Source organism: Bos mutus, chromosome 5, assembly GCF_027580195.1.
Source record: "Bos mutus isolate GX-2022 chromosome 5, NWIPB_WYAK_1.1, whole genome shotgun sequence".
Taxonomy (NCBI): Eukaryota; Metazoa; Chordata; class Mammalia; order Artiodactyla; family Bovidae; genus Bos; species Bos mutus.
The window spans coordinates 56,748,425-56,773,017 of record NC_091621.1 but is presented as its reverse complement, the minus strand read 5'-3'; the positions used below and the strand labels follow the sequence as shown (position 1 = coordinate 56,773,017).

General features: G+C 37.7%; 1 protein-coding gene across 1 annotated transcript in view; it reads right to left on the bottom strand.

The window, feature by feature from the left end:
- Positions 1-24,593, bottom strand: part of MGAT4C (MGAT4 family member C) — an 870,660-nt gene that overhangs the window by 7,581 nt on the left and 838,486 nt on the right. The window contains exon 5 of the mRNA XM_070370006.1: positions 7,408-7,560. Coding sequence (XP_070226107.1) covers positions 7,408-7,554 — 147 coding nt within the window. The 5' untranslated portion in view covers positions 7,555-7,560. The remainder of the gene's footprint in view (positions 1-7,407; positions 7,561-24,593) is intronic.

Below are 24,593 nucleotides of genomic sequence, written 5' to 3'. Positions count from 1 at the left end.
CAGTCACTCAGTCATGTCCAACTCTTTGCAATGCTGTGGACTGCAGGACACCAGGCTTCCCTGTCCTTCACCATCTCCCGGAGCTTGCTCAAACTCACGTTCATTGAGTTGGTGTTGTGATACCATCTACTCATCTCATCCTCTGTCGTCCCCTTCTCCTCCTGCCTTCAATCTTTTCTAGCATCAGTGTCTGGAGAAGGAAATGGCAGCCCATTCCAGTACTCTTGCCTGGAAAATCTCATGGATGGGGAAGCCTGGTGGGCTGCCATCTACGGGGTCGCACAGAGTTGGACACAATTGAAGAGACTTAGCAGCAGCAGCAGCAGCAGGGCTTTTTCCAATGAGTTGGCTCTTTGCATCAGGTGGCCAAAGTATTAGAACTTCAGTTGTAGCAACAGTCCTTCCAGTGAATATACAAGGTTGATTCCCTTTATGTTTGATCTCCTTTCAGTCCAAGGGACTCTCAAGAGTCTTTAATATGGGTATTATATAAATATCAATGACTGGCATTAGAAGCTGTAGATAATTATTTTTCACCTGAATTCTAGATTCTGTTCACTATTTTCCACTTTTTATTTTATGTCTACAGTTGCTTTTGTAAAGCATACATTAATAATGGCATTCTCTTGATAAAAAAAAATTTGAAAACTCCTACTCCTTTCATGTTAAAATTCACATTATTTACAAGAATCTTCAAACTTGACAGCGATCTTTACAGTTTCATGTAAAGCTAATTCTCACTAGATTCCCCATATCTGAATCATATTAAACTACTTACTCTTCTTCAAGTGTTGTCAAATAAAAGACCACACATTATTTCTAAGATTTTGAAATTTTAGGAATGATTAGAAGGATGCAATAGTGAACATAATGATTGGAGTTTGAATAACTTATTATCAAGAAGTGTTAGTCAGTCATTTATGTAGCCACTATAATCGAAGCCTATTGAGAATGGACAGCAATAGTCTTTTTGAAATGATAGTATATTTTACAAATATCTTCAAGATATCTTGATTAGGAGACATTAGTACCAAATGTTCAAGGAAATGTCTTTAGACCTTGTAAAGGTCTTTCCCACGATGTTTGCTTGTTGCTTGTAAGTGTAGAGGGGAAGAGGGAGTATCCTGATGAAAGTGAAGTTTAGATCTTTTATATTTAAAAACTTTAGTATCAATTTGATAATGGAATTATGTCATACAATCTTCAGGATGGTTTATATTCAAGAAGATATTTCTATTCAGCTTAAAAATATCCTGCTAACAATTAATTGCTTCCCTTTATCTCCCTCTGATATAAATTCAGTTGTAGGTTTTGATTATCTAATCATTTGAACAAGCCTCTATTAGTTATATATTACTAGCAACATGATGACCTGCTTGGCTTTTGTATATGTTTTATTATCACTGGTAAAATATTAGGACAACCTAATTAGATTTTTTTTTCTTTTCTGGCAAAGTATCTATTGTGTTGTGTGAGTTCTGTGGCTATTTTGACTATTCAGTATAAGATTGGCAGGTCAGGTATGAGCAATGCCTTTGAGACAACAGAGAAAGTGAATGTATTAAATAAATTTGGTCTTCATACTATTGGACTTTGGTCAATAAAACTTTAATCAATTAAACATTATCCTAAAATACTAGAAAAAATTCAAATACAAATTTTACTTTAGTTGAAACATTTACTGCTTTATTTCAGATTCAAATATCAAGGGAAAAGGTGACTAACTCAAAGTTTTAAATCTATGGCCAGGCTGAAATTGTCTTAGAATAAAAGTTGAAATAGTGAATATTGACTAGCAAGAGCTTTCAATCTGGTCCTTGATAAATGAATATGCATTCTGTGTATCTTTTCTGTATATTGAATTATGTTTATGAGCCTATATTTGCTTTTTAATAGTGTATAATATTTTATATTTGCCTTGATAACTTGGACAAAGAAAAATACTTTATTCTGATTTATAATGTGTTTGCCATGTATAAGTTAAAGAATTTTAAAATACATGACATTAAACCTGGGAGGCTAGTTGTATAAATGTACTAATTAATATGCATTGAATTCTGATTATTTTAAATTAGTTGCATATAAATATTTTCATCTTTGTATTTTTGAAAACCTAAAAAAATCATGAAAGTTTTAAAATGAACAAATTTAGGATTTTCAAAAGATAACTGGAGACTCAATTTTTCATTAGCTACTTTAATAGTAAACATGATGTCCATATTTAACAGGATCTAGAAAATATATTTATAAAAATCAGGCAGTAGTCACAATACTGAATTCATTTTACCATTCTGTTCTTATGTGATGTCACATTCTAAAGGAAGTGCAGGATACTGAATATCTCTTTAAGAATTCTATCTTGAACACGTAAAAATCCAGACCTTTTCTGTGATAAGATAGAGTACATTCATCCTGATTGAAGGACATAACAGAATATAAGATGAAATGTGACATATGAAAGCACTTTATTAAATTCTCAAGAACAAGTCTTTACACTTTTCAGCGTAAAATAAATAATGCAACTTTCACCTGAGTCAGCCTTGTTGGCTGCTTTCCAGAAGCATCTACCTGAACAGCCAGGCTCTCCCTGGATACCTCCTTTCTATAGCTACTATGCTGTAGTGTATTTTTCAGTAACAAGACAAAGCTTTATGACAATCATTTTCTGGATGGGAATGAAATTCAATGGACTAGCTACAGGCTAAATATATACCCTAGTGGCTACTTTGAAGATGCTCACAGCCGAGAGGCTAAGTTGATTGGGCATGCAGTGTCTCTTCTACTTAGTTTGCCTTGTAATACAATTTGTCTATTACACTGAACTTGGCTTTCTTTCCTACTGAAAGGCACATATGCCTCTATCATGTAAGCAATACACTAAGCTGTTATACACCCAGGATTTGGGGCCACTGATGGATTGTCTAGCAAGAAGAATAGAATCCATGTGCTAAATAACCCTAGAGGCCTTATTACTGTAATTGTTTATCTGAGTTCTCTGAATTATAACTACAATTTCCTCCTGATTTAAGAAAAACAAGGAACTTCCCTGGTGGTCCAGTGGTTAAGACTGTGCTCCCAGTGTAGGGGGCTGGGGTTCAATCCTGTATCAGGGAACTAGGTTCCTCATACCACAACTAAGAGGCCAGTTTTCTATGGGTACTAACATATTGCTTAAAATTCTCCAAGCCAGGCTTCAATAATATGTGAACCATGAACTTCGAGATGTTCAAGCTGGTTTTAGAAAAAGCAGAGGAACCAGAGACCAAATTGCCAACATCTCCTGGATCATCGAAAAAGCAAGAGATTTCCAGAAAAACATCCAGTTTTGCTTTATTGACTATGCCAAAGCTTTGACTGTGTGGATTACAATAAACTGGAAAATTCTGAAAGAGATGGGAATACCAGACCACCTGACCTGCCTCTTGAGAAACCTGTATGCAGGTCAGGAAGCAACAGTTAGAACTGGACATGGAACAATAGACTGGTTCCAAATAGGAAAAGGAGTACGTCAAGGCTGTATATTGTCACCCTGCTTATTTAACTTATATGCATAGTACATCATGAGAAATGCTGGCCTGGAAGAAGCACAAGCTGGAATCAAGATTGCTGGGAGAAATATCAATAACCTCAGACATGCAAATGACATCACCCTTATGGCAGAAAGTGAAGAACTAAAGCGCCTCTTGATGACAGTGAAAGAGGAGAGTGAAAAAGTTGGCTTAAAGCTCAACATTCAGAAAACGAAGATCATGGTATCTGGTCCCATCACTTCATGGCAAATAGATGGGGAAACAGTGGAAACAGTGGCTGACTTTATTTTGGGGGGCTCTAAAATCACTGCAGATGGCGATTGCAACCATGAAATTAAAAGACACTTACTCCTTGGAAGGAAAGTTATGATCATCTTAGGCAGCATATTAAAAAGCAGAGACATTATTTTGTCAACAAAGGTCTGTCTAGTCAAGGCTATGGTTTTTCCAGTAGTCATGTATGGATGTGAGAGTTGGACTGTAAAGAAAGCTGAATGCCGAAGAACTGATGCTTTTGAACTATGGTGTTGGAGAAGACTCTTGAGAGTCCCTTGGACTGCAAGGAGATCCAACCAGTCCATCCTAAAGGAGATCAGTCCTGGGTGTTCATTGGAAGGACTGTTATTGAAGCTGAAACTCCAATACTTTGGCCACCTCAAAGAAAGAGCTGACTCATTTGAAAAGATCCTGATGCTAGGAAAGATTGAGGGCAGGAGGAGAATGGAACGACAGAGGATGAGATGGTTGGATGGCATCACTGACTCGATGGACATGGGTTTGGGTGGACTTCGAGAGTTGGTGATGTACAGGGAGGCCTGGCATGCTGTGGTTCATGGGGTCTCAAAGAGTCAGACATGACTGAGCCAGTGAACTGAATTGAACTAACACATGAGCAACTGAACTGAAGAACAATTTTAATGTAATTGTATATGAATGACAATGAATATTTAAAAGTTTGTACATATTAAGCCTTGGGATAAAATTTAGTTCAAAATGTAATTTAGGTAGAAAACATCCTCTAGTAAAGAGTGAATATTTAAATTAATAAAAATATTACCACTAAATTTTCAAAATGGGGGGATGCTTATATTTAACATCCATTTTAATTCACTTTTTCTAAATAATGCAAATTTCTACTTAATAAAGTAAATATTTAAAAAAATTCAGTTTTTTTTTAAGCTAAGAAGTAATTAATCTCTTCTCTGTACCTGGGATGATTTGTAAATCTGATTAGATATATATGGGCTTCCCTGGTGGTATATGGCTAATGTAGCCAGATTTCATTGAAAAAGTATTCTTTAGTAAAAGCTGCTTCATTAAATCACACTTTTAAATAATGCGGTAGGACTGATGTTTAGACAGAAATGTATAAATAGAGCAATAGCATTTGATCTTCATGGGTATGTACTCTATTACTTCTTATACATTTTATGGTGAATTTGAAGTGGTTCTCTTCCAAAAGACATAAAGATGTTTGCTGCATATAATAATATTTTGTCTACTTAAAGTTAAATATTGAAATTGCACTTGAAAGAGTCTATCATCACTAAATGCAACAAACATCCTACCAATACCATGTTTTTGATTTACAAGACGAGATTTACTTTTACCAGTACACAGAGATGCAAGAAATAAATGTTTATCACAAAATTAAATCATTAATCAAGAGCTCCTCTAATTAATTTACAATCTTCAATTCTCTTAATTAAAATATAGCTGGATCACCTAGGTCTTGATCTATTGTTCTTAAATTTCATAAACCTAATAGTCAGGTTAAAAAAGTCTAAAATGCATATCACTCGTAAGTCTTTCTAGTTTGCTATTTTTAACTAGATCATGCCTAGTCAAATTTTATTAACTGTGGTACCTTCAATATGGTGAATTGACTAAGGATGGTAGAATTAAACCTATACTTGAAGGTAAAAGCTCACAAGATTAAACCTATAACTGAAGGTAAAAGACATAGGCAGAGTCAAGATCTAGGAATGTGACAGAATTTCACCATCAAAGAACAATGCTAAGGGAGGCAAGATGCTTTACAGAAGACCTCTTAAGAAAATCTGTACCAACTAAGATCATTTGGTTGGCCTGTAGAATATAGAATAGTATCTGAGAAGTAACTGGTAGTTACTAAATCATTTTCAATTAATAAAATAAAACATTTTACTAGGAAATGATCTTTGAAGTTGTTGTCAATTGTCTCTCTAGTTACTAATTGAAAGTTTTCAGCATGCTTGTATGAAAGAAAATACTTTCCAGTCCTCTGTGTGTTCAAAGGCTTTGGTTTTCTGAAATATGTAAACAGGAATCATTGCACAAGTATTAGAATTTTCTCAGATATTTTAACATCAGTTATGATGGAAAAAGTAAATAAGAAATTATGTCCATAATTATTCTCATTAGACATGAATTATGTGACAATCATAACAAAAGTAAATAATAGAGACATATTGAGTTCTCACAATTAGTCAGAATGTGTCTTTTTGTACACTTTAATAGTTCACTTAAAATTCATTCAGGGAATTTCCCTGGCATCCCAGTGGTTAAATCTCTGTGCTTCCATTGTAGAGAGCATGGGTTTGATCCCTGGTCAGGAGCTAAGTATCTATGATTGTGTGGTGTGGCCAAAAAAAAAGAAAACTATTCCCCCCCCCCAAAAAAAAACAACAACAACAACCCATAAAATTAGGGACTTCCTTGGTGTCCCAATGCATATCATTAGTAAGTTTCTTCAGAGGCTAAAATTCCACACTTCCATTGTAGGGGCATGGGTTTGATCCCTGGTTGGGGGCTTCTTAGGTGGCTCTAGGGGTAAAGAACCTGCTTGCCAACACAGGAGATGCAAGAGATAAGAGTTTGATCCCTGGGTCAGGAAGATGCCTTAGAGGAGGGCATGGAAACCTATTCCAGTATTCTTGCCTGGAGAATCCCATGGCCATAGGAGCCTGGATACTCCGTAGGGTCATAGAGTCAGACAAGACTGAAGCAACCTTAGCATGCATGCATGCATAGGGGACTAAGACACCTGCATGCTGCCAGACATGGGGGACAAAGTCTACTAACGTACTAATTTTATCTTTTTTAAACTACTGAATAGTTTTCACATTCTTATGACTATAAGGGTAAAACATGGTGGTCATGTACAGCTATTCAAGATCCAAATGAGATGTCACACATTAATAAAGCATTCCTTCTTAACAAAATAGCACACTTAGTATCATTAGACAATAGGATTTGAAAATTTTTGATAATATAGAAAAGTATAGAAAGTAAGGAGTAATACCTATAAAAATTTGTTTAGTCTATTTACAGGTGACTCTGCCCAGTTCTACTTATAAGTGTATTTTTTTCAATAAATATGTAATATATTACTATGAGCTTCCCTGGTGGCTCAGTGCTAAAGAATCTGCCTGTCAATGCAGGAGATATGGGTTCCATCCCTGTGTCAGGAAGATACGCTGGAGAGGGAACTGACAACTCATTCCAGTAGTCTTGCCTGGAGAAGCCCATGGACAGAGGAGTCTATGAGGTCATAAAGAGTTGGACACAACTGAGAGACTAAGCACACACACACACACAGACATACAATTAATTCAGATAGGGATGATAGCTAACTTATTTGTAATTAGATGTGCATATTTGCATTAAATATAGCATATAGCATTAAATAAAGCGTTGCACCATGAGCCAAAACAATTATGATGTTGACAATATGTAATTGACATAAAAAGTAGCTAGATGGGAAAGATATATGTTATAATTTTGCTCAGACTAAGGCTATTTCAATATCCTGGGACTGAAGTTATGCTGCAAGTGGACTGTCTTGTTTGACTTAGGCCTTACTTTGAACAAAAAGTAATCAACCTCCAAGACTTACCATAACATAGCTATCTTCAATGTACAAGTTCATAAACAGAAGGAAAATGACAAGAACTCCCAAGAATGAGACAGTAGAACGTTTTCGCAGGCATCGCATTTTATCTAGTATATCAAAAATATGTTTCACTTGGTGAAATTTAAGCATTCTCTCCTGTGGAAAAGAGGCACAGAATTACTAACAATTAATTATGCATGTAAATATTTCCTCACCATATCAATCAACAGGCCTTTATAAAATTTTACTCTCCAAATATTTGAACCAAAATTGTTTACACTTTCACAATAAAAGTTGGCATAATTTATTAATACATTAACATAAAGATAATGCAGTGGTTTATCTTGATGTAGTGTAAGTAAAAGTGAAAAGCACAGTTATTTCTGAACAAATAAATATTGGTAACAATAATGTAAGAAAATAATAGTCCCCACTGCACATGGTGAATGCAGTCATGAAATTAAAAGACACTTCCTCCTTGGAAGAAAAGCTATGACCAACCTAGACAGCATGTTAAAAAACAGAGACATTACTTTGCCAACAAAGGTCCATCTAGTCAAAGATACGGTTTTTCTATTAGTCATGTATAGATGTGAGAGTTGGACTATAAAGAAAGCTGAGCTCAGAAGAATTGATGCTATTGAACTGTGGCATTGGAAAAGACTCTTGAGAGTCCCTTGGACTGCAAGGAGATCCAACCAGTCCATCCTAAAGAAAATCAGTCCTGGATATTCATTGGGAGGACTGATGCTGAAGCTGAAACTCCAATATTTTAGCCCCCTGATATGAAGAACTGACTCATTTGAAAAGACCCTGATGCTGGGAAAGATTGAAGGCAGGAGGAGAAGGGGATGACAAAGGATGGGATGGTTGGATGGCATCACCGACTCCATGGACATGAGTTTGAGCAAGCTCCAGGAGTTGGTGATGGACAGGCAAGCCTGGCATGCCATAGTCCATGGTGTCAGAAAGAGTCAGCCATGACTGAGGGACTGAACTGAACCGATGAGAAAGAATGAAAATAAAAGAAAAGCAAGCATTAAGGTAACATCTATCTCCTCATATTATAATGTAATAAAAATAGAAGACACCAGAAGTTTGGGGCTAATACTGATCTCAGAGTAGGTCCACTGAAAAGAAATATAGGGAGAAAATTTGAGTGAAAGGAAGAGAAGTCACAGAGGAAGTTAAAGTTTTGGGGGTGAGTCTACACAAAAATTCAGTTATAATTGCTTTGTTTATTTTTCCCAGTAGTTCTTGCTAAATCAGTGTAAATCCTGGAGTAGCATATCAACATTGCCTTGCTCAATCTATTGTTTATAATGATTTATGGACTACAGAAAGCCAAACTGGAGTTGGTAGGGTTAGTGGAAACCTAATTATTTTCCATTTCACTCTTCTACATTTTGTGATCCACTACAATTATAAATTCATTTACATTACCGATATTTTTAAAAATTATATAGAAAACCTAGAATGATCAAAAGGTTAGAGAAATCATATTTTATCCATAAACAACAATTTTTGGAAATTATGCCTTGTTGAGTTATATACTATGTCTTCTTGGGTTCAGCTTTAGGATGAAGTATTTATGGGCATAAAGAACTTCAGGAGGTGAAAAAGGGCTGTACCCCAACAGTTACAACAATGTCTAGAATACATCCAGCTAATAATGTCTCTTCCACGAATTAATGTAAGAAAGCATTTCTGAATCTTTGAAAATTATAGGAAAGAAGATGAGGAATTGGGAGAAAGAAATGTTAATGAAAGCTCATTTTCTTTGGCCATATTCTCTTGAGAGTTATTTTTTCTTGATTTTTAGCTATAAATATATGTGTAGAGATGCACATATATATATTTTTATAATGTTTTTAAAAAAATACTTCCCTATCTTGATGTCAGATGAATGAGTGAGTGAGTGAGTGAAGTCACTCAGTCATGTCCGACTCTTTGCAACCCCATGGGCCGTAGCCTAAAAGGCTCCTCTGTCCATGAAATTTTCCAGGCAAGAGTACTGGAGTGGGTTGCCATTTCCTTCTCCAGGGGATCTTCCCAACCCAGGGATCGAACCCAGGTCTCCTGCATTGCAGGCAGATGCTTTACTGTCTGAGCCACTATGAGTCAGATAGATAGTCTCATTTATTTTCTTCTGTGTTTTTTTTTTTTGCTTGCTTTAATAGACAGACTTCTGTTAGTACACCTGGAATTTATCTTTGTGTCTCTTATGAGGTGAAAGTGAAACAATTTATCTCTTCCACATGTAGAGCTGAGCAGTTCAGTAATAATAGTATTACCACTCTAATTTCAAGGGGGTGGGGAGGTAAGAAAAACTGGATACTGGAAAACAATAATGAATTAATGAAACTATGAGGCATGCCATGTAGGGTCACCCAAGACAGATGGGTTATGGTGGAGAGTTCTGACAAAACGTGGTCCACTGGAGAAGGCAATGACAAGCCACTTCAGTAATCTTGCCTTGAGAACCTCATGAGCAGTATGAAAAGGCAAAAATATATGACACTTAAGGATGAACTTCCCAGGTCAGTAGGTGGCCAATATGCTACTGGAGAAGAGTGGAGAAGTAAAACCAGAAAGAATAAAGAGAAGGAGCCAGAGTGAAAACAACGGCCAACTGTGAATGTGACTGGTGACGGAAGTAAAGTTGGATGTGGTAAAGAACAATATTGCCTAGGAACCTGGAATGTTAGGTCCATGAATCAAGGTAAATTAGAAGTGGTCAAACAGGAGATGGCAAGAGTGAACGTTGACATTTTAGGAATCAGTGAGCTAAAATGGACTGGAATGGGTGAATTTAATTCGGATGACCAAATTAAATTGTAAAACAATATTTACAATTGTGGGCAAGAATCCCTTAGAAGAAATGGAGTGGATATCATAGTCAAAGAAAGAGTTCAAAATGCAGTACTTGGGGGAAATCTCAAAAATGACAGGATGATTTCTGTTAGTTTTCAAGGCAAACCATCCAATATCACAGTAATCCAAGTCTATGCCCCGACCAGTAACACTGAAGAAGCTGAAGCTGAATGGTTCTGTGAAGACCTACAAGATCTTCTAGAACTAACATCCCCAAAAGATGTCCTTTTATCAAAGGGGACTGGAATGCAAAAGTAGGAAGTTAAGAGCTACCTGGAGTACCGGGCAAATGTGGCCTATGAGTACAAAATGAAGCAGAGTAAAGGCTAACAGTGTTTTTTGCCAAGAGAATGCACGGGTCATAGCAAACACCCTCTTCCAACAACACAAGAGAAGGCTCTACACATGGACATCACCAAATGGTCAACACCTAAATCAGACTGATTATATTCTTTGCAGCCAAAGATGGAGAAGTTCTACACAGTCAGCAAAAACAAGACTGGGAGCTGACTGTGGCTCAGATCATGAACTCCTGCCAAATTCAGACTTAAATTGAAGAAAGTAGGGAAAACCACTAGACTATACAGGTATGACCTAAATACAATCCCTTATGATTATACAGTGGAAGTGACAAATAGATTCATGGGATTACATCTGATATTAGATTCCCTGAAGCACAATAGTTGGAGGTTTGTGACATTGTACAGGAGGCAGTGATTAAGACCATCCCCAAGAAAAATAAATGCAAAAAGTCAAAATGGTTGTCTGAGGAGGCCTTACAAATAGCTGAGAAAGGAAGAGAAGCTAAAGGCAAAGGAGAAAAGGAAAGATATAAGCATCTGAATGCGGAGTTCCAAAGAATATCAAGGAGCGATAACAAAGCCTTCTTCAGTGATCAATGCAAAGAAATAGAGGAAAACAATAGCATGGGAAAGGCTAGAGATCTCTTCAAGAAAATTAGAGACACCAAGGGAATATTTCATGCAAAGATGGGCTCAATAAGGGACAGAAATGTTATGGTCCTAATAGAAGCAGAAGATTAAGAAGAGGTAGCAAGAATACACAGAAGAGCAATACAAAAAAGATCTTCATGACCCAGATAATCACGATGGTGTGATCACTCACCTACAGCCAGACATCCTGGAATGCAAAGTCAAGTGGGCCTTAGGAAGCATCACTACAAACAAAGCTAGTAGAGGCGATGGAATTCCAGTTAAGCTATTTCAAATCCTAAAAGATGATGTTGTTAAAGTGCTGCACTCAATATGCCAACAAATTTGGAAAACTCAGCAGTGGCTATAGGACTGGAAAAGGTCAGTTTTCATTTCAATCCCAAAGAAAGGCAATACCAAAGAATTCTCAAACTACTGCACAATTACACTCATCTCACATGCTATCAAAGTAATGCTCAAAACTCTCCAAACCAGGCTTCAGCAATACGTGAATCGTGAACTTCCAGATGTTCAAGCTGGATTTATAAAAGGCAGAGTAACCAGAGATCAAAATGCCAACATCTGTGCTGGATCATTGAAAAAGCAAAAGAGTTCCAGAAAAACATCCACTTAAGCTTTATTGACTATGCCAAAGCCTTTGACTGTGTGGATCACAACAAACTGTGGAAAATTCTGAAAGAGATGGGAATACCACATCACCTTGCTTGCCTCCTGAGAAATCTGTATGCAGATCAAAAAGCAACAGTTAGAACTGGACATAGAACAACAGATTGGTTTCAAATAGGAAAAGGAATACATCAAGGCTGTATATTGTCACCCTGCATATTTAACTTATATGCAGAGTGGTGGTGATTTAGTTGCTAAGTAGTGTCCAACTCTTGTGATCTCATGGTCTGTAGCTCACCAGGCTCCTCTGTCCATGGGATTTCTAGGCAAGAATACTGGAGTGGTTTGCCATTTCCTTCTCCAGGGGATCTCCCCCAGGCAGGGATTAAACCTATGTCTCTTGCTTGGCAGGCAAATGATTAACCAACTGAACTTTACATCATGTGAAATGCCAGGCTAGATGAAGCACAAGTTGGAATCAAGATTTCTGGGAGAAATATCAATAATCTCAGATATGCAGATGACACCACCCTTATGGCAGAAACTGAAGAACTAAAGAGCCTCTTGATGAAAGTGAAAGAGGAGAGTGGAAAAGCTGGCTTAAAACTCAATATTCAGAAAACTAAGATCATAGCATCTGGTCCCATCACTTCATGGCAAATAGATGGGGAAACAATGGAAACAGTGACAGACTTTATTTTTGGGGGCTCCAAAATCACTGCAGATGGTGACTGTAGCCATGAAATTAAAAGACGAATGCTCCTTGGAAGAAAAGTTATGATCAGACCAGACAGCATTTAAAAAGCAGAGACATTACTTTGCCAACAAAGTTCCATCTAGTCAAAGCTATGGTTTTTCCAGTAGTCATGTATGGATGTGAGAGTTGTACTATAAAGAAAGCTGGGCACTGAAGAACTGATGCTTTTGAAGTGTGGTGTTGGAGATGACTCTTGTGAGTTCCTTGGTTTGCAAGGAGATGAAACCATTCAATCCTAAAGGAAATCAGTACTGAATATTCATTGGAAGATCTGATGCTGAAGTTGAAACTGCAATACTTTGGCTAACTTATGTGAAGACCTAACTCACTGGAAAAGACCTTGATTCTGGGAAAATGGAAGGCAGGAGGAGAAGGGGATGACAGAGCATCAGATGGTTGGATGGCATCACCGATTTGATGGACATGAGTTTGAGCAATCTCTGGAAGTTGGTGATGGACAGGGAAGCCTGATGTGCTGCAGTCCATGGGGTCGCAAAGAATCAGACACAACTGAGAGACTGAACAGAAATGAAACATTAATAATGCATAAACAGTTAGTCACCCGGTCAAGTCCGGCTCTTGTGATTCGTGGACTGTAGCCCACCAGGCTCCTCTGTCCTTAGGATTCTCCAGGCTAGAATACTGGAGTGCATAGCCATCCATTTCTCTACCCAGGAATTGAGCCCTGGTCTCCTGCATTGCAGACAGATTCTTCGCCGTCTGGGTCATCAGAGTAGGCCTAATACCACACCATATATTAAATCATCTCATCTTTTGGTTTGTGATGTCAGTTTTAGAATAGGGTCAGTTTCTAATTTGCATTTATGTGTCAAAAGTGTGTCAATAGACTCATCATTTATCTTTTCCAATAAGAAAATACACACATACCACTTTTGAACCGAAACATTGTTAAGTTAAATTCTGTTGTCTCATTCAATAATCTGAAGTATACTGTAATGTGGTCCTCAATCTACAGATAAAATATTCTGCTTGTAAAAGGTTTTTTTTTTTTTTTTCTGGATTTGGGTAGGATAAGATGCATTTTCATGTTCACTGCAGCAGTAACTGGCCTAAGTTTGCCCAGCAACGATAAGAAGCAAGATTAATACCATAGACTCTCCATCTGTGGCTCATTTCAAGAGAATGATACTCTGGTAGGGTACTAGGCCCCAAGGACCTGGAGGGGCTGCCTACAGGGTACAGAGTCTGGATGCAGCTGGGATCTGTTAGCATAAATGCTTGTAAGTCTGGATGCCTGAGGCAGAAGTCTCAGGGTCGCCTGAGAAGGACTGTTTTGAAGTAGGGTCTGGTGAAAGATTTATCTTTTTATATTCAGTGACCAGTCTCAGAACTCTGGTGGTGTTGTTGTTCAGTTGCTAAGTTGTGTCCAACTCTTTGTGACCCCATGGACTACAGCATGCCAGGGTCCTCTGTCCTCCACTGTCTCCCGGAGTTGGCTCAAATTCATGTCCACTGAGTAAGTGACACTATCTAACCATCTCATCCTCCACTGCTCCCTTTTCTTTTGCCTTCAATCTTTCCCAGCATCAGGGTCTTTTTCAACGAGTTGGCTCATCCCATCAGGTGACCAAAGTATTGGAGCTTTAGCATCAATCCTTTCAATGAATATTGAGGTTGATTTCCTTTAGAATTGACTGGTTTTATCTCCTTGCAGTCCAAGGGATTTCTAAGAATCTTCTCCAGCACCACAATTTGAAAGCATTAATTCTTCAGTGTTCAGCCTTCTTTATGGTTCAACTCTCACATCCATACATGACTACTGGCAAAACTGTAGCTTTGACAATACAAATATTTCTTGGCAAAGTAATGTCTCTGCTTTTTAACACACTATCTAGGTTTGTCATAGTTTTCCTTCCAAGGAGCAAGTGTCTTTTAATTTCATGGCTGCAGCAAAGAACTCTGGTGCCACCCTCTATATCTTAGGATGTGCCTGATTCAGGTCCAGGAGAGGATGCTCCAAGAACACTGAGGGTGTACATCCCTAAGGGTTTGGGTTGAAGGAAGAGGTGGAATTGAGGTGTTTCAGGACCCATCCTGGGGGATACCATGGGTTAGTATAAAGTTTATGTTACACATTCTGTTTCCAGAGAGGGCTGAAATATGGACTCAGATCTGTTAACATGAATATAAAAGCATTGTAGGACTTCCCTGGTGGTCCAGTGGTTGAAACTCCATGCTCCCAATACAGAAGGTGTGGGTTCGATCCCTTGCCAGGGAACTAGATTCCACATGCCTCAATTAAGACCTGGCCTATTTAAATAAAAAATAAAAGTATTGTGGATGGAAGATCCAGGACCCTTGGTTGGTTGGGAGACTAGGTTAAAGGTGTATATTCTGAACCTGGGGATGTCTTGACAACATTGAGAGAGAAGATTCTTGCAGAAAAGGTGTTTGGGAGGGACTTTCAGCCTCAGAGTCTAGTTCTATGAAGAACAGAGGTAGTTGCTGAATGCAGCCTTGAGTACTGGCTAGGAGCAAGGCTTTCAGAGCCCATCAACTCTGTAGCAGGCCTGAATCCTCAAGCCAAGGCATTACTGGAGAAAACTCGGCCTGGGAGCCTGTGCCTGAACTTCTATCCTGGCCCACAGCTATCCACCCTGGTGCATGTCTTCCCCTCCAACCAGGTTCATCTCACCAGAGGCTCTCAACATCAGTGTCAGGGCTTTTAGAACCACAACTCCACGTTGCCCATGGATTTTTCTCATGCTTTGTCATCAGCATACACATGAAGGTGTTTTCATCACAAATTTGAATGAAAACCAACAAGTGAAAGTAGAGAAGATGTTTCAATAATTTGTAGTGTTAGTAGATTGAAGCCATTCATAATGTAGCCTTAAATGCGCATTTGATGGTATACAAAGGAACTTATGAGCAAGGTTAAGTAATAAAATGGGTTATAACAGCACAAAAACATTTTTATCTGAATTTGAAATGACAAAGAATTAGAACCTAATCACACGCAAGTGACACAATATTTCTGAATGTCAATTTGGGAAGATGACGATAGCATGAAATACCTTTATTCCCCTTAACTCAGCAATTATACTTCTAAAAATCTTTTCAAATATAAAACAATTGTATTTGTGAGCCAAAGTCTTACTATGGTATAGCAAAGCAGGGATGTCTGTAAAACAAATTGGAAACAATCTATAAGATGTTAACAGTCATTATCTCAATGTAGCAGAATGATCAGGAATTTTCAATCTTCTTTTTACTTTTCTAAGATTTCCATATTTTTAAAAGTACATGTATCATGATAATGGATGCTTGGGGCTGGTACACTGGGACAACCCAGAGGGATGGTACGGGGAGGGTAGAGGAAGAGGGGTTCAGGATGGGGAACACGTGTATACCTGTGGCAGATTCATGTTGATGTATGGCAAAACCAGTACAATATTGTAAAGTAATTAACCTCCAATTAAAATAAATACATTTATATTAAAAATATTTTTAAATGTTACTTTTAATTTTCAAAATTCTCTATTGTCTGTTAGAAAATAAAAGACATTTTATTTCCTGAACACAGAAGCATAAACAGCAAACTCTTTTTAAAGAAAATAAGATAAAAAAATACATAATACTTTATGTTTCTGAAAATTGAATGTTTTAAGTTCAATATAAATGCTAAGTCAAGAAGAATTCCATCCTAATTCTACTCTTTTGAGACAAAGAGAAAATGCAAATGATGTGACACAAATTGCATTTGCAAAGTTCAAATGTAGATAATTATATATAGAGATAATAAGCATATCTACTAATATTTATTAAATATTTCTAAGTGCTGGGTGATATACTTTGCATAGGTAGCTTATTGAATCTTCATACCAATGCTAAAACTTTAATACTATTATTAGACCAATTTTACAATTTAAGAAAACCAAAGCTTTCTTGAGGTGTCTCCATAAGCTATGATGCCAACTTTCAAATCTTAGAATTATCAGAGTCTGCTCTATTAACTACTATTGGTATACAGTTTATTAATTAGGCTTCTTATGATATTTTAAATATATTGTTGCCAATAGACAATTAATAACTTGTGACATTGATCTGTTACACAAAAAATAAAATAACATAATAAATATAAATACAATTTTCTTGGCAGAAAGCAAAATTTTGATTAAACCTATTTAACTTAAAATATACATAAATATATAATATGATACTGCTGAGGCTGCTAAGTCACTCTAGTCAGGTCTGACTCTTTGTGTCCCTATGGATTGTAAGCCTGTCAGGCTTCTCTGTCCATTGGATTTTCCAGGCAAGAGTACTGGAGTGGGTTATCATGCCCTCTTCCAGGGGATCTTCCTGACCCAGGGATCAAACCCATGTCTCTCATGCCTCCTGCACTGGCAGGTGGGTTCTTAACTACTAGAGTACCACCTGAGAAGTCCCTATAATATGATGAGGTGGGTCATACATGATATTTCAAGTAGTATTGTTTGTCTTCTTTGATGACTGCATGTATGTGTGTTCAGTCATATCTGACTGTTTGTGACCCCATGGATTGTAGCTCACCTGTCTCCATTGTTCATGGGATTTTCTAGGCAAGAATACTGGAGTTGGTGGCCATTTCCTCCTCCAGAAGATTTTTCCAACCCAGGGATCCAACCCATGTGTTCTGTGTCTCCTGCAATGCAGGTGGATTCTTTATTGCTGAACAAAAAGGGAAGTTTCAACTGGTATAGGTGGAAATATAAATCTTTGAAGATAATACACTTGTGCATTTTGCATTAATGCAAAATAAGACAAAACAACACCACCAAAACCTTGTCATATAATTCCAAGAGTTAACAAAAACAGAAGTCCTTAAAGAACAATGGTAGTCACCTAAGTTCTAATATCCAATCCTCCAACTTATAATCCTCCAAAGTTCATTCAAAACAATCAAAGCACAAATAAACTTTCTGTAGTATATACCCTCAGCACAACCAAGAGAAAAATAAAATAACACAAAGTCCAATTTATATGTAAATAAAAGCAATAACATTAAGGACAAGCAGAACTGGCTGAGGAGCCCAAATTAGAGATCAAGAGACAGACCAAAATATATGTCATTTATTAAACAACATTAAACTATACCATAATAAAAGATTAAGAAAGATAGTAATCTACCCAAAGTTCTCTCTCACCGCAAACACAGAATTAGATGGTTCCAGGAAAAAACAAGTGAATATTCAAGAAAATAAAACATACTTATGGCAAAAAAAAAAAAAAAAAAAAAAAATTCAGACCAATGTCAAACAAATTTACTGAGAAGAAAACGGAAATATCTGAAGGAACTCTGATATTTGGCTTTTGTTGTTCCATGAAGCAAGGAATCTCAGAGGTTAGTGGGGTCATGGAGAATAACCTGAGAAGGTTTATATTGAGAAAACTTGGGGAAAAAACAGTGATCAAAAAATGACTTTGATAGTAAAATACTGAATTAGTATAAATTCATGATTATATTGTGATAATAAAAAAGAAAGAAAATATGAAACCTATTTGCTACAATTGGATGTGACCACAGCACCATCATCTGATCCCCAAATCAGTAACTGAAAGAAAAGAACTAAAGTTTCCCCACTTCCCAGGAGGAACTGTATTTCATCAACAGTTGATGATTTTTTTTTTTTTTTTCAGACACTGGCAGTAGAGAGCAATGATCCTTAAGAAAAAAAGAAACAAAAGAAGTAAGACACATAATTTCTCCCATTTGCTGCCAGGAGGCAATTTTTAAAAGGCAGGGCAGAATACTGATGCAAGAAATTGAAGAAGACACAAATAGAAAGATATTCTTTATTAATGGAACAGAAGAGTTAATATTGTTAAAAAGTCCATATTACTTAAAGTGATCTATAAATCAAATGTGAACCCTGTTAAAACACCAATGGCAGTTTTCACAGATTTAGAAAAAAGGCCCTAAAATTTGTAGGACACTACAAAGCCTTTGAGACCCCAAAATAATCCTAAGAAAGCAGAACAAAGCTGGAGGCATCACACTTCCTAATTGAAACTGTAACAAAGGAGAAAAGGAAAGATATATCCATTTGAATGCAGAATTTCAAAGAATAGCAAGGAGAGATAAGAAAGCCTTCCTCAATGATCAGTGCAAAGAAATAGAGAAAAACAATAGAATGGGAAAGACTAGAGATTTCTTCAAGAAAATTAGAGATACCAAGGGAACATTTCATGCAAATATGGGCTCGATAAAGGACAGAAATGGTATGGACCTAACAGAAGCAGAAGACGTTAAGAAGAGGTGGCAAGGATACACAGAAGAACTGTACAAAAAAGATCTTCACGACCCAGATAATCACGATGGTGTGATCATTCACCTAGAGCCAGACATCATGGAATGTGAAGTCAAGTGGGCCTTAGAAAGCATCACTACGAACAAAGCTAGTGGAAGTGATGGAATTCCACTTGAGCTATTTCAAATCTTGAAAGATGATGCTGTGAAAGTGCTGCACTCAATATGTCAGCAAATTTGGAAAACTCAGCAGTGGCCACAGGACTGGTAAAGTTCAGTTTTCATTTCAATCCCAAAGAAAGGCAATGCCAAAAAATGCTCAAACTACCACACAATTGCACTCATCTCACATGCTATCAAAGTAATGCTCAAAAATCTCCAAGGCAGGCTTCAACAATACATGAACCATGAAATTCCAGACGCTCAAGCTGGTTTTAGAAAAGGCAGAGGAACCAGAGATCAGTTTGCCAACATCCGTTGGATCATAAAAAGGCAAGAGAGTTCCAGAAAAACATCTATTTCTGCTTTATTGACTATGCCAAAGCCTTTGACTGTGTGGATCACAATAAACTGTGGAAAATTCTGAAAGAAATGGGAATACCAGACCACCTGACCTGCCTCTTAAGAAATCTGTATGCAGGTCAGGAAGCAACAGTTAAAACTGTACATGGAAATAACAGATTGGTTCCAAATAGGAAAAGGAGTACATCAAGGCTCTGTATGGTCACCCTGCTTATTTAAATTATGCAGAGTACTTCATGAGAAACGCTGGGCTGGAAGAAGCACAAGCTGGAATCAAGATTGACAGGAGAAATATCAATAACCTCAGATATGTAGATGACACCACCCTTATGGCAGAAAGTGAAGAGGAACTAATGAGCCTCTTGATGAAAGTGAAAGAGGAGAGTGAAAAAGTTGGCTTAAAGCTCGACATTCAGAAAAGAAAGATTATGGCATCTGGTCCCATCACTTCATGGCAGATAGATGGGGAAACAGTGGAAACAGTGTCAGACTTTATTTTTTGGGGCTCTAAAATCACTGCAGATGGTGACTGCAGCCATGAAATTAAAAGACACTTACTCCTTAGAAGGAAAGTTATTACCAACCTAGACAGGATATTAAAAAGCAGAGACATTACTTTGTCAACAAAGGTCCGTCTAGTCAAGGCTATGGTTTTTTCAGTGGTCATGTATGGATGTGAGAGTTGGACTGTGAAGAAAGCTGAGTGCTGAAGAATTAATGCTTTTGAACTGTGGTGTTGGAGAAGACTCTTGAGAGTCCCTTGGACTGCAAGGAGATCCAACAAGTCCATACTTAAAGAAATCAGTCCTGAATGTTCATTTGAAGGACTAATGCTGAAGCTGAAACTCCAATACCTTGACCATCTGATGCAAAGAGCTGACTCATTTGAAATGTCCCTGATGTTGGGAAAGATTGAAGGCGAGAGGAGAAGGGGACGACAGAGGATGAGATGGTTGGATGGCATCACCGACTCAATGGACATGAGTTTGAGTAATCTCTGGGAGTTGGTGATGGACAGGGAGGACTGGCATGCTGCAGTCCATGGGGTCACAAAGAGTTGGACATGACTGACTGTACTGAATTGAACTGAATAAAGATATAGTAATGTCATGTCATGACTGACATGACTCCTGTACTGAATTGAACTGAATAAAGATATAGTAATTAAACTACTGTCACAAAAACTAAAAGCTTCTGAACAATAAAAGAAAATCATCCAACACAGGAGGACAGAGCCCTATTCCTTGAAAGAGATATGGTGGTCTACAATAGTAAGTTGGAAATAGGATGGCTAGGGGAGAGATTTAAAAGCAATGTAGCTAGATAGCAAGATAGAGTTACTGGGTAGCCGTTGAAACTTAGATTTAATCCACAGACACTAGAACAATATGTCTCTCAGGTCCCAGTATAAAAAGACAGCATGTTGTTAAAAGCTACTAATAATACTGATTATCTATAGAAAACCACTAAATCAAAGAAGGCATACACAAGTTCACCTTCCTTTAAACTGCAATTGTTAAAAAAAATAAAAATTTGGTTTCAAATTTTTACGTAGGTGACCATATCCTGATAATATACATACACTTACATATAGAATGTTGCTACTTGAAAATATTAGTCTCACAAATGAGCATAAGTTACTTGAAGAGTATTTGGTTCCATATTCAAACAATGTCTTATTTATTAGAAATTTACCACTTTGCCTTAAATAATTTCAGAAAAGTTTGAAAGTGTTATTCAAAGGTAATGGGTTGATTGCTACAGATTAGTTTTATTTAGAAAAACAAGAACTTTTATTATCATGGCTTGAGTGAATTATTTTCTCAAGTTGATATATCATTTTTATATACCCTAAATGTCACCAGAGATTCATCTGTTAACAACATATGCTACAATATACTTTATCTTTTGTATATACGATGGGAAATACTGAACATATTTTGTTTAGCAGATTTATAGCAAGTGTTTTCAAAAACAGTCCCTTTGTCACAAGTTTCTAATACAACACTACTGATTTTGAATACAGTTATGGCAATATGAGGGCTTCCCCAGTGGCTCATCAGTAAAAAATCTGCCAGGAATGCAGGAGACTGGAGTTTGATCCCTGGGCAGAGAGGATCCCCTGGAGAAGAACTTGGCAATCCACTCCAATATTCCTGCCTGGAGAAACCCATGGAGAGAGGAGCCTGGGGGGCTATGGTTCAGTGGGTTTCAAAGAATTGGACACAACTGTAGCAACTGTGCAGGCACATACACATGGAAATAAGAATGCATATTAACCCTATGCTCCACCCCAACTGTATGCAAAGTTGGCACATCTGGTTCAATAAGACTTCATTGGTTTTTGCTTATGGAAGAATCACATGCCCTTTGGAAGACGCAGGTGCTAAATGTTTGTATATATGAAACTACTATAACAAAACATCAAATACACAAATGTGCAAAATTATTTTGATGTGTCACCATAGCAAATAATTCATTCTTAAATAGAAAGCAATCATTTCAATAATTCCCATCATCATATATAAGTACATGGATAAATATACTTACATATAAAATGTATATCATATATTCATATATCTTACAAAGAGCTTTGAAATTATAAAGTGGCATATACTCCTCTAGATTTATATACACATAATTATACATATATAAATATAGCTGTATTCACTGACAATGAAACAGGTACATCGGTGAGAAGGTACTATTCTTTCTCAATATTTAAAACTGATACTATCCGAGTTTGGTCTTCTCAATTTACAAACAATCACCAAAGGCTTCCCTCATAGCTCAGTTGGTAAAGAATCCGCCTGCAATGCAGAAGACCCCAGTTGGATTCCTGGGTTGGGAAGATCCGCTGGAGAAGGGAAAGGCTACCCACTCAAGTATTCTGGTCTGGAGAATTCCATGGACTATACAGTCCAAGTGCAAAGAGTCAGACATGAAGCAACTTTCACTTCACTCACACCAAGATATACAAGATCTTCTTAATAATCATCTTTTCCTTCTGTAATATTCTTTCTCACTGTTCCATCTAACCTTCTTTCTTGTCTCCCTTGGCAAACTTTTGACATTACATAACCTCTCTTACAAACATTTTTTGAGCAAAATTAAAAATTTAAATTCTCAGGTAGTACTTCTTCCTGAGCCTAATTCCAATTTTTCATTAAGGACTATTACCTCTAAGTGGATTTCCCTCTGCCTACTCAAACACTCTGGTGGCTCAGATTGTAAAGAATCTGACTGCAATGCAGGAGACCTAGGTTCCATCCTGGGTTGGGAAAATCCCCTGGAGGAGGACAAGGTGACCCATTCCAGTTTTCTCACCTGCCGAATTCCATGGACAGAGAAGCATGGCAAGCTACAGTCCATGGGGTCACAAAGAGTGGGACACGACTGAGCAACTAACACACATACACTCAAACACCAGGAATCTAACACTATAGCTGATTTTTCCTTCTGGCCTGCTCCACCTATCTGTCTCATTTTTGGTAGACCTAGCTTTCTAATCTCCTAGTCAAACTATCTAAAAAAAAAAAAAAAAAACAACCCTCCTGGTCTCCCATAGTCAGAGAACCTCCTCTCCAGACCTCAATTTCTCTCTCACAACCTGCCACAATTTCTCCCATTTAGTACGTCCTGTCATCATCAAATTTCAGGCTAATACTTTAACTTTGGAAACAGCAATAGATTCAGATCAGATCAGATCAGTAGCTCAGTCATGTCCGACTCTTTGCAATCCCATGAATCACAGCACGCCAGGCCTCCCTGTCCATCACCAACTCCTGGAGTTCATTGAGACTCATGTCCATCGAGTCAGCGATGCCATCCAGCCATCTCATCCTCTGTCGTCCCCTTCTCCTCCTGCCCCCAATCCCTCCCAGCATCAGAGTCTTTTCCAATGAGTCAACTCTTCGCATGAGGTGGCCAAAGTACTGGAGTTTCAGCTTTAGCATCATTCCCTCCAAAGAAATCCCAGGGCTGATCTTCAGAATGGACTGGTTGGATCTCCTTGCAGTTCAAGGGACTCTCAAGAGTCTTCTCCAACACCACAGTTCAAAAGCATCAATTCTTCGGCACTCAGCCTTCTTCACAGTCCAACACTCACATTCATACATGACCACAGGAAAAACTATAGCCTTGACTAGACGAACCTTTGTTGGCAAAGTAATGTCTCTGCCTTTGAATATGCTATCTAGGTTGGTCATAACTTTTCTTCCAAGGAGTAAGCGTCTTTTAATTTCATGGCTGCAGTCACCATCTGTAGTGATTTTGGAGCCCAGAAAAATAAAGTCTGACACTGTTTCCACTGTTTCCCCATCTATTTCCCATGAAGTGGTGGGACGGGATGCCATGATCTTTGTTTTCTGAATATTGAGCTTTAAGCCAACTTTTCACTCTCCTCTTTCACTTTCATCAAGAGGCTTTTGAGTTCTTCTTCACTTTCTGCCATAAGGGTGGTGTCATCTGCATATCTGAGGTTATTGATATTTCTCCCGGCAATCTTGATTCCAGTTTGTGTTTCTTCCATTCCAGCGTTTCTCATGATGTACTCTGCGTATAAGTTAAATAAACAGGGTGACAATATACAGCCTTGACGAACTCCTTTTACTATTTGGAACCAGTCTGTTGTTCCATGTCCAGTTCTAACTATTGCTTCCTGACCTGCATACACATTTCTCAAGAGGCAGATCAGGTGTTCTGGTATTCCCATCTCTTTCAGAATTTTCCACAGTTCATTGTGATCCACACAGTCAAAGGCTTTGGCATAGTCAATAAAGCAGAAATAGATGTTTTTCTGGAACTCTCTTGCTTTTTCCATGATCCAGCGGATGTTGGCAATTTGATCTCTGGTTCCTCTGCCTTTTCTAAAACCAGCTTGAACATCAGGAAGTTCACGGTTCACATATTGTTGAAGCCTGGCTTGGAGAATTTTGAGCATTACTTGACTAGCGTGTGAGATGAGTGCAATTATGTGGTAGTTTGAGCATTCTTTGGTATTGCCTTTCTTTGGGATTAGAATGAAAACTGACCTTTTCCATTCCTGTGGCCACTGCTGAGTTTTCCAAATTTGCTGGCATATTGAATAGATTACTTGATGGTTTTTCCTACCTTTTCACTATTTAGCATGTTTCTAAAGTATCAGAACCTAAACTGGAAGAGGATTTGGAAGTACCAGCTCCTAAACCAGGTGAGATGGTGTGGCGGAGATGTCAGGATGAAT